The sequence below is a fragment of the Rhinoraja longicauda genome, chromosome 44, assembly GCF_053455715.1.
Source record: "Rhinoraja longicauda isolate Sanriku21f chromosome 44, sRhiLon1.1, whole genome shotgun sequence".
NCBI lineage: Eukaryota > Metazoa > Chordata > Chondrichthyes > Rajiformes > Arhynchobatidae > Rhinoraja > Rhinoraja longicauda.
In genome coordinates, this window is record NC_135996.1 from 5,404,882 (window position 1) to 5,416,179 (window position 11,298).

Consider the following 11,298-nt stretch of genomic DNA (forward strand, 5'->3'; position numbering starts at 1 on the left):
CCCCCTCACTCCGCTATCCTTAAGAGCTCTATCCAGCTCTCTCTTGAAAGCATCCAACGAACTGGCCTCCACTGCCTTCTGAGGCAGAGAATTCCACACCTTCACCACTCTCTGACTGAAAAAGTTCTTCCTCATCTCCGTTCTAAATGGCCTACCCCTTATTCTTAAACTGTGGCCCCTTGTTCTGGACTCCCCCAACATTGGGAACATGTTTCCTGCCTCTAATGTGTCCAATCCCCTAATTATCTTATATGTTTCAATAAGATCCCCCCTCATCCTTCTATATTCCGGTGTATACAAGCCTAATTGCTCCAGCCTTTCAACATACGACAGTCCCGCCATTCCGGGAATTAACCTAGTGAACCTACGCTGCACACCCTCAATAGCAAGAATATCCTTCCTCAAATTTGGAGACCAAAACTGCACACAGTACTCCAGGTGCGGTCTCAGCAGGGCCCGGTACAACTGTAGAAGGACCTCTTTGCTCCTATACTCAACTCCTCTTGTTATGAAGGCCAACATTCCATTGGCTTTCTTCACTGCCTGCTGTACCTGCATGCTTCCTTTCAGTGACTGATGCACTAGGACACCCAGATCTCGTTGAACATCCCCTCTCGTCCTTCTAAATTCCAGCGAATACAAGCCCAGTCGACCCATTCTTTCATCGTATGTCAGTCCCGCCATCCCGGGAATTAACCTGGTGAACCTACAAGCCTAGTCGCTCCAGTCTTTCAACATATGACAGTCCCGCCATTCCGGGAATTAACCTAGTAAACCTACGCTGCACGCCCTCAATAGCAAGAATATCCTTCCTCAAATTAGGAGTCTAAAGTTGCACACAATACTCCAGGTGCAGTCTCACCAGGGCCCTGTACAACTGCAGTAGGACCTCCTTGCTCCTAAACTCAAATCCTCTCTCAATGAAGGCCAACATGCCATTGCCGTTCTTCACTGCCTGCTGTACTTGCACGCTTACTTTCAGTGACTGGTGTACAAGGACACCCAGGTCTCGTTGCACTTCCCTTTATCCTAATCTGACACCATTGGGGTAATAATCTGCCTCTTTGTTCTTGCCGCCAAAGTGGATAACCTCACATTTATCTACATTATACTGTATCTGCCCCGCATCTCCCCTCTCACTCAACCTGTCCAAGTCACCCTGCAACCTCCTAGCATCCTCTTCGCAGTTCACACCAAAGATAATAGAGCAGAGCAAGATAGACCACTCGACCCTAAAAACCGTAGTACGTCACGGCGCCATTTTAGTAGGCAGAAACTTACAGAGACATTTAAAAAGAAAAATAACAAAAATCTGTGAATTGACAGATGAGATATATTCTGCATTTTTATGGTATCATCACACATACTGTTCCCCCAAAACACTGATTACACTGCAAGAGGCAGAGCGAACGTCGGATTTTGCTTACTAAAATGGCGGGCATTCCGCTCCTTTGCGATTTACACTTCATTATAGGCGATTTGGACGGAGTGGTTCATCTTGCTCCTCTAGTATCTTTGGCGCTCCCTGCGACCCAGCTTTGTGTCCTCTGCAAATCTGCTCGTGTTACTTTTAATTCCGCCGTCCAAATCATTAATATGTATTGCAGCGGAAGCCGGGCAGACAGGCGCGCAGTTCCAGGGTCCACCTGTGGAGGGAGCGTCGGTGTGGCCGCAGTGGCAAGGGCAACATCACGGGCAAACATCTACCGAGCAGCACGCACATCAGCCCCAGAGCCAGCCCGAGGTCTTTCAGGTGAGCCCAGGTCACCCCTGCTTCTGCCGAAGATGGACATAAAACACGCTGGAGTAACTCTGTGGGACAGGCGGCATCTCTGGATAGAAGACATTCTTGCCATAGAGGAAGTACAGAGAAGGTTCACCAGATTGATTCCTGGGATGGCAGGACTTTCATATGAAGAAAGACTGGATAGACTCGGCTTGTACTCGCTGGAATTTAGAAGATTGAGGAGGGATCTTATAGAAACTTACAAAATTCTTAAGGGGTTGGACAGGCTAGATGCAGGAAGATTGTTCCCGATGTTGGGGAAGTCCAGAACCAGGGGTCACAGTTTAAGGATAGGGGGAAGTCTTTTAGGACCGAGATGAGAAAGTTTTTTTTCACACAGAGAGTGGTGAATCTGTGGAATTCTCTGCCACAGAGGGTAGTTGAGGCCAGTTCATTGGCTATATTTAAGAGGGAGTTAGATGTGGCCCTTTTTGCTAAAGGGATCAAGGGGTATGGAGAGAAGGCAGGTACAGGCTACTGAGCTGGATGATCAGCCATGATTATATTGAATGGCGGTGCAGGCTCGAAGGGCTGAATGGCCTACTCCTGCACCTATTTTCTATGTTCCTAAGGGGCGGGTGACGTTTCCGGTCAAGACCCTTCAGGACTGAACGGCAGGGAGTTACAGAGATGAGGGAGTGTAAGAGATCACTCGGCGAGACCATCGCAGGCTCGGCGATCGTTTCACTGAACAACTCCGCCTGAAGCTACTTGACCTCCAGGTTGCGAGGCACTTTAACTCCCCCCTCCCATTCCCACATCCACCGTTCTGTCCTGGGCCTCCTCCACTGTCAGAGTGAGGCCCAGCGCAAATTGGAGGAACAGCACCTCATATTTCGCCTGGGCACCTGACAACCCAGCGGTATGAACATTGACTTCTCCAACTTCAAGTAACCCGTGCTTTTCCCCTCTGACTGCATCCCTCCCCATGCTAGTTCACAGACTAGTTTGACTGTCCTCCTGATTAGATTGCATCTCTGTTTGCTTAGTCACTTTCTCCGAGCTAACAATGATCTATTCTACATTTTCCTTGACCCTCATCTCTTTTGGTCTCTGACACTTCTTTATCTCTGTATCGCCCTCTCCCCTGATGCTCAGTCTGAAGAAGGGTCTCGACCCGAAACGTCGCCCATTCCTTTTCTCCAGAGATGCTGCCTGACCAGCTGAGGTACTCCAGCACTTTGTGTCTATTTTCAGTGTAAACCAGCATCTGCAGTTCCTTCCCACATCCTGCTTCTGCCCTTCTCCTTGCCTGCCCTTCCCACTTCCCTGGGGCAGAGGTTAAAACAAGATCGTCCAATCCTGCAGATGAGGTTAAGACGAGGTTTAATCAAGACCATCCAATCCAGCACATGAGGGGAAGACGAGGTTTAATCAAGACCATCCAATCCATGCAGATGAGGTGAAGACGAGGTTTAATCAAGGCTATCTAATACGGCAGATGAGCTTAAGATGAGGTTTAATCAAGGCCATCTAATCCTGCAGATGAGGTTAAGTCGAGGTTTAATCAAGGCCATCTAATACGGCAGATGAGGTTAAGTCGAGGTTTAATCAAGGCCATCTAATACGGCAGATGAGGTTAAGACGAGGTTTAATCAAGACCATCCAATCCAGCAGATGAGGTTTAATCAAAGCCATCCCCAATCCGGCAGATGAGGTTAAGACGAGGTTTAATCAAGGCCATCTAATACGGCAGATGAGGTTAAGACGAGGTTTAATCAAAGCCATCTAATACGGCAGATGAGGTTAAGATGAGGTTTAATCAAGGCCATCTAATACGGAAGATGAGGTTTAATCAAGACCATCTAATATGGCACATGAGGTTAAGACGAGGTTTAATCAAGGCCATCAAATCCGGCAGATGAGGTTAAGACGAGGTTTAATCAAGGCCATCTAATATGGCACATGAGGTTAAGACGAGGTTTAATCAAGGCCATCTAATACGGCAGATGAGGTTAAGACGAGGTTTAATCAAGGCCATCTAATACGGCAGATGAGGGGAAGATGAGGTTTAATCGAGGCGCTCCAATCCGGCAGACATCATTATGGCGAGATTTAATTGAGATTTCCCAGTAGGTGACAATGAGGTTTAATCGCTGCTTTCCATCCAGCAGAGGAGGTCTTGGATGGAGCTGTTCCTAAACCAAGCTGTAATGCATCCCGATTAAATGCTTTCTAAGGCGCATCTATAGAAGTTGGTAAGAGCTGCTGAACCTCCGAAGCCTTCTGAGGAAGTAGCCGTTGGTGTGCTTTCTTGGCCATTACTTTGATAGGACTCGTCCAGCTTTAAGAGTCTTAACACAGGCCCTTTGACCCAACTCATCCATGCCAACTAAGATGCCCCATCCAATCTAGTCCTGTTTGCCCATGCCTGGCCCATAACCCTCCAAACATTTCTTATCCATGTACCTGTCCAAATATCTCGCACGTGGTTACTGTACCTGCCTCAACTATATGGAGACGTACAGATTGGAAGCCTAACTTTCCCACACCGACCAAAGTGCCCCATCCACACTAGTCCCACCTGCCCCATAACCATCTAAACCTGTAGGAAAAAAAACTGCAGATGCTGGTTAAAATCGAAGGTAGACACAAAATGCTGGAGTAACTCAGCGGGTCAGGCAGCATCTCGGGAGAGAAGGAACGGGTGGCGTTTCGGATCGAGAAGAAGTCTGAAGAAGGGTCTCGACCCGAAACGTCACCCGTTCCTTCTCTCCCGAGATGCTGCCTGACCCGCTGAGTTCCTCCAGCATTTTATGTCTTCCATCTAAACTGGTCCTATCCACATACTTGTCCAGTTGTGTGAAAAGTTATGCCTCAGCTACCTCCTCCAGTATCTCGTTCCATATATATATATATATATATATATATATATATATATATATAAACATTTCTAGAAATGTGGCAAGTTAACTTGGGGGCCTAAGACCCAGCCATTTAATGGAAACAAAAAGCTGGAGTAACTCAGCGGGTCAGACAGTCTGAAGAAGGGTCTCTACCCGAAACGTCACCTATTCCTTCTCTCCCAAGATGCTGCCTGACCCGCTGAGTTACTCCAGCATTTTGTGTCTACCGTCGGGTCAGGCAGCATCTCTGGAGAAAAGGACGAGGTGACGTTTCGGGTCGAGACCCTTCTTCAGACTGAGAGTCTCCACCCAGAAACGTCACCTATTCCTTTTCTCCAGAGATGTTGCCTGACCTGCTGAGTTACTCCAGTTTTTTTTTGTGTCTCTCTCTCTCTGAGGTGTTAAACCAACATCTGCAGTTCCTTCCCACCCGGCTCGTTTAATAAACGCAGCAGCCGACTACCCCCAACGGTCATAGAAACATAGAAAATAGGTGCAGGAATAGGCCATTCGACCCTTCGAGCCTGCACCGCCATTCAATATGACCATGGCTGATCATCCAGCTCAGTAACCTGTACCTGCCTTTTCTCCATACCCCCTGATCCCTTTAGCCACAAGGGCCACATCTAACTACATCTTAAATTTAGCCAATGAACTGGCCTCAACTACCTTCTGTGGCAGAGAATTCCACAGACTCACCACTCTCTGTGTGAAGAAATGTTTTCTCATCTCGGTCCTAAAAGACTTCCCCCTTATCCTTAAACTGTGACCCCTGGTTCTGGACTTCCCCAACATCGGGAACAATCTTCCCGCATCTAGCCTGTCCAACCCCTTAAGAATTTTATAAGTTTCTATAAGATCCCCCCTCAGTCTTCTAAATTCCAGCAAGTACAAGCCGAGTCTATCCAGTCTTTCTTCATATGAAAGTCCCGCCATCCCAGGGATCAATCTGGTGAACCTTCTCTGTACTCCCTCCAAGGCAAGAATGTCTTTCCTCAGATTAGGAGACCAAAACTGCACACAAAACTCCAGGTGTGGTCTCACCAAGGCCCTGTACAACTGCAGCAGAACCTCCCTGCTTCTATACTCAAATCCTCTTGCTATGAATACAGAATACAGAGCTTTATTTTTCATTCGGTACCGAGGTACCGAACGAAATTACGTTACCAGCAGTCACACAAAAAAAAGAAACACAAGACACATAACCCCAACACAAACATCCATCACAGTGACTCCAAACACCCCCTCACTGTGATGGAGGCAACAAAACTTCCGCTCTCTTCCCCACGCCCAAGTCCCCGCGGCCGAGCCGCACCGGGCGCTGAAACATCCCGCGGCCGAGCCAGGCGATGGAAGGCCCCGCGGCCGTACCGTGCGCAGCTAAGTCCCCCAGCCGGGCCGGGCGATGGAAGGCCCCGCGGCCGAGCCGCACCAGCGATGTAAAGTCCCGCGGCCGAGCCGCGCCGGGCGATGTTAGGTCCCGCGGCCGAGCCGCGCCGGGCGATGGAAGGCCCCACGGCCGAGCCGCACCAGTGATGTAAAGTCCCGCGGCCGAGCCGCACCGGGCAATGGAAGGCCCCGCGTTTAATTTTTTTTTTTTTTAGCGCAAACGGAGATACGACTCGGAAAGGGTCGCATCTCCGTTGAGGAAGAGATTTTTTAAAAGGTTTCCCCCACCCCCCCCCCACCACCCCCCACATATACACAGCTAAAGATAGACTATTTCATACATCTAACACTAACAAATAGACAAAGAAAGAAGAAAGACAAACAGACTGCCGGCGAGCCGCAGCTGCAGGGCAGCGCCGCCACTTCCGCTATGAATGCCAAGGTCAGGGGCGGGGATGGGCCGAGCGGCCTGTCTGGGCTCGTTGAGGGGGGCTGGATGGCCTGTAACGTTTCCCCTTTTGTTCCTAATCTTGCCTTGTGCTTAAACCTCCCGCAGGATATGCTGTCCATTTACGAGGAACCGAACACCACTTACAACAGCGACGAGTTCTCCGAGCTGCCCATGTTCCCGCCGTTCTCGGAATAGCCCGGAAGCGCGGGCGAGGGAAACTCACCTCGTCTGTATTTTTTTCTGCTCAAAACAACACCCCACTCTCCCCTTGACGAAGCGTGTGCGTGCGAGCGTGCATGTGTGTGTGATTGTGTGCTGCAAATGTATCTTGGCACAACCCACCCACCCCGGACCCGGACCGTGTCGTCGAGACTTGAAAATGGCGCACGGGCCGCCCTAATCCGTGCTCCCTAACTTGCGTGTTGGGGCCTTTGGCCGCGCCGAACCGGGAGAAACGTCGTGGCAAACGGTGTCTTGGCTCGCCGCCCCGCGGAGCCGGTTAGAATGTCCGTCCCCCCCCTCCCTCGGGGGGTTTAGCCGCCCGCCCTTCGACAGACTCGATCCCCTCGTGTTGTAGAGTCAGCGTCGCGCAGCACGGAAACGGGCCCCTTCAGCCCAGCTGGCGGCACGGTGGCGCAGCGGTAGAGTTGGTGCCTTACAGCGAATGCAGCGCCGGAGACCCGGGTTCGATCCTGACTACGGGCGCCGTCTGTACGGAGTTTGTACGTTCTCCCCGTGACCTGCGTGGGTTTTCTCCGAGATCTTCGGTTTCCTCCCACACTCCAAAGACGTGCAGGTGTGTGGGTTAATTGACTGGGTAAATGTAAAAAAGAAAATTGTCCCTAGTGTGTGTAGGATAGTGTTAGTGTGCGGGGATCGCTGGGCGGCACGGACTCGGTGGGCCGAAGGGCCTGTTTCCGCGCTGTATCTCTAAATCTAAAATCTAAATCTAAACTCGCCCACGCCGTGGCCCGCGTGGGTTTTCTCCGGGATCTCTGGTTTCCTCCCACGCTCCAGAGACATGGCGCAGCGGTAGAGTTGCCGCCTTACAGTGAATGCAGCGCCGGAGACCCGGGTTCCATCCCGTTTATGGGCGCCGTCTGTACGGAGTTTGCACGTTCTCCCCGTGACCTGCGTGGGTTTTCTCCGAGATCTTCGCTTTCCTCCCACACTCCAAAGACGTTCAGGTTTGTAGGTTAATTGGCTGGGTAAAATTGTTACCTAGCCGTGTGTAGGATAGTGCTGGTGTATAAGTCGAAGCAGACTCAGTGGGCCGAAGGGCCTGTTTCCACGCTATAAAACCAAAACTAAAATCAGTAGAGTATTGGCATACCTCAGCACATCCCCGATTAGCAAGTGTACAGAAATAAGTTTACTGATCCCGCATGCAAGAGGCGCCAAATTCAAAGTCCAGTCTGTGATATGATCTTTGTGTGCGGTGGCCGTTCCAGACAAGCCCCAGCCTTAAACAGCCTCAGATTCCAAAGCCATTGAAAAGATGTCAGGGGAAGGGCGGTCACGGTGGCACAGCGGTAGAGTTGCTGCCTTACAGCGAACACAGCCTCGGAGACCCGGGTTCGATCCCGACTACGGGCGCTGTCTGTGTGGAGTTTGTGCGTTCTCCCCGTGATCTGCATGGGTTTTCTCCGAGATTCGGTTTCTTCCCACACTCCAAAGACGTTCAGGTTTGTAGTTTAATTGGTTTGGTAAATGTAAAGATTGTCCCTAGTGGGTCTAGGGTAGTGTTAATGTGCGGGGATCGCTGGTCGGCGCGGACCCGGTGGGCCGAAGGGCCTGTTTCCGCGCTGCATCTCTCAACGAAACTAAACTAAAGGGTCCCAACCAGAAGCATCAGCCATCCTTTTTTTTCCAGGGATGCTGCCTGACCTGCTGAGTTACTCCAGCACTTTGCGTCCGTCTTCGAAAAGAACGGATCGTCGGGGATTGTTTTGGCTCGTCCCTTCTGTGACACGGGTCCTTTTCAGTCTTTTTTTAGCAAGGGGGCAACACTTGCGGTAGAGTTGCTGCCTCACAGCACCAGGGGCCGGGGTTTGATCCTGACCACGGGTGCTGTCTTTACGGAGTTTGCATGTTCTCCTTGTCACTGCATGGGCTTTCCTCAGGTGCTCCGGTTTCCACCAGGGACCCGGGTTCCATCCCGACTACGGGTGCTTGTCTGTACGGAGTTTGTACGTTCCACCCGTGACCTGCGTGGGTTTTCCCCACGGGGGGGGGGCTCCGGTTTCCTCCCGCCCTCCAAAGACGTGCGGGTTTGTGGGTTAATTGGCCTGGTATAAATGTAAAATTGTCCCTGGTGTGTGTAGGATGGCTGGCTGGCGCGGACTCGGTGGGCTGAAGGGCCCGTTTCTGCGCTGTATTTCTAAACTAAATTTTAATTCTACGCAAGTGGCACGTTCACTTCTGTGCCAGCCACAAGAGTTTTGTATGTTTGCAGATCAAGGCTGTGTTTTTACTTTGTTATGAAGCGTGTCAGCGTATGCATGTGGCGGGTGTGTGTGTGTGTGTTTTTTAATGTTGAAAGTTGTACCATAGATCTATATTGAATACCCCAAGAGTTGATTGACTTCACGACTTTCGCTAACCCTTTAAAGAGTCATTGTATTTTCGCTCTTTTTTTTTTTTCTAATTAGGACTGATTTGTAAATAAATGCAAAGTATTGGGGGCGGGTGGGAGGGGAATGGGGAAGCGGGGACATTTTAAATAACTTTTTATGAAAAAAATGTACATATATATATATGTGTGATATATATATCTAGTTTTATTGTGAAGCAGCGATGGAAACGGCAGCAGAGATGGAAATGGTTGCCTGCTATCTCGGAGTGGGCTAGGGTGGTGCTAATACCTTTGTATGACCCACCTGTATGACCCACTCTACCGCCTGTACACTTCGAGATGGCAAGGAGTCCCGATGACGAGTGCGGCCACTGTTTTAAGAGGTACGGCTGTAATTCGGGACTGGATCCTGTTGCCCTGTTAAACGAATCTAGCAGGGTATCTGTTCCTGACAGAGTCTGCCCTCTTTTCCTTTCTTAATTTCTTTCCTTCCGATCTTGGCAACCTGCCCGTTGATTGTCACGGGTATGCAGGGGTTGCCAACTATCTCGCTCCCAAATAAGGGACAAAAGGTAACGTCACCGCCCCGCGCCCCACGTGACCGCCCACCCAGCGGCCACGTGCTCCCGCTCCACCAATGGCGGCCGCCCGGGCCGGGAGGCGGGTTGCTACGTAACCTCTGTTAGGCGGCGCCCGGGCCTCCGGACCTACAGTGTCTGGGCCTATACTGTCTGGACCTATACTGTCTGGACCTACACTGTCTGGACCTACACTGTCCGGAACTACACTGTCTGGGCCTACAGCTTCCCCATGGCTTAATACGGGACAAGGGCGGTCCCATACGGGACAAACCAAGTTAGCCCAAAATACAGGATGTCCCGGCTAATACGGGACAGTTGGCAACTCTAAGGGTATGTGGTGCAAACGTGCCGACTTCCCCTCCCCCATCTCACTGTTTGGATAGAGTGATACAGCGTGGTAACGAGCTCTTTGACCCAACTTGCCATGTTGACCAACATGCCCCATCTGCACTAGTCCCACATGCCTAACTTTGACCCGCCAAATTACTCCAGCACCTTCTTTTTGCAGTAAACTAGCGTCTGCAGTTCCTTGTTTCTCCTCCACAGATGCTGCCTGACCCGCTGAGTTTTTTTTTGTAAAACAGTTGGCCCTTCAAAAATGTCCCCTCTGGTTCCTATTAAATCTTTCCCTCCCCTCTCACCTTAAACCTATGCCCTCTAATCCTTGATTCCCCAACTCCGGGTAAAGGACTGTGTGGCAAATCGTGGATCTAGGGCAACACTGTGGCGCAGCATTAGAGTTGCTGCCTCACAGCGCCAGAGACCTGGGTTTGATCCTGACCACGGGTGCTGTCTTTACGGAGTTTGCATGTTCTCCTTGTCACTGCATGGGCTTTCCCCAGGTGCTCCAGTTTCCTCCCATACTCAAGACGTGCAGGTTTGTGGCTTAATTGGCTTCGGTAAAAGCGCAGAAACAGGCTCTTCGGCCCACTGGGTCCGCGCCGACCAGCCATCCCCGCGCACTAACACTATCCTACACACATTAGGGACAATTTTTACATTTACCAAGTCAATTAATCTACATACCTGCACGTCTTTGGCGTGTTGGAGGAAACCGGAGATCTCGGAGAAAACCCACGCAGGTCACGGGGAGAACGTACAAACTCCGTACAGGCAGCGCCCGTAGTCAGGATCGAACCCGGGTCTCCGGCGCTGCAAGGCAGCAACTCTACCGCTAGTGTTCAGGATAGCGCTAGCGTTCGGGAGTGATCGCTGGTCGGCGTGGACCCGACGGGCCGAAGGGCCTGTTTCCGCGCTGCAAAGTAAAGGCTAAAGATTCCGCATTGTCCCGCGAAAACACCTTCGCCGTGCAGAGCCTGCACTTGCAGAGTGAGGGTGGAGGAAGATGCTGGGTTTACACCGAAGATAGACACAAACAGCTGGAGTAACTCAGCGGGCCAGGCAGCATCTCCGGAGAGAAGGAATAGGTGACGTTTTAGGTGGAGACCCTACGGGTGAGTCTGCAATACCTCCCTTGGACAGGTGGTGGGACTATAAAATGGCCATTAACTGGTTGTGTTTAAAAGCCATAGATCTGGATTTCGCTGAGCTGACTTTCTTTTCTTGATGACCCTCTGTGTCTCGAATCTCCTGTACATGTTTTTATTTCACTTATTTATTCAGATTAATATGTTATTAATCGTCTCATTGCATTAATAAAGAGGAAAGAG

At 50.7% G+C, this 11,298-nt stretch overlaps 1 protein-coding gene across 2 annotated transcripts in view; it reads left to right on the top strand.

Moving 5' to 3' along the window:
• Positions 1-11,298, top strand: part of LOC144612271 (aryl hydrocarbon receptor nuclear translocator 2-like) — a 48,638-nt gene extending 37,340 nt beyond the window's left edge. For both annotated transcript variants that reach the window (XM_078431831.1, XM_078431832.1), the window contains exons 19-20: positions 1,608-1,753; positions 6,578-11,298. In XM_078431831.1, the coding sequence (XP_078287957.1) occupies positions 1,608-1,753; positions 6,578-6,667 (236 nt within the window). In that variant the 3' untranslated portion in view covers positions 6,668-11,298. The remainder of the gene's footprint in view (positions 1-1,607; positions 1,754-6,577) is intronic.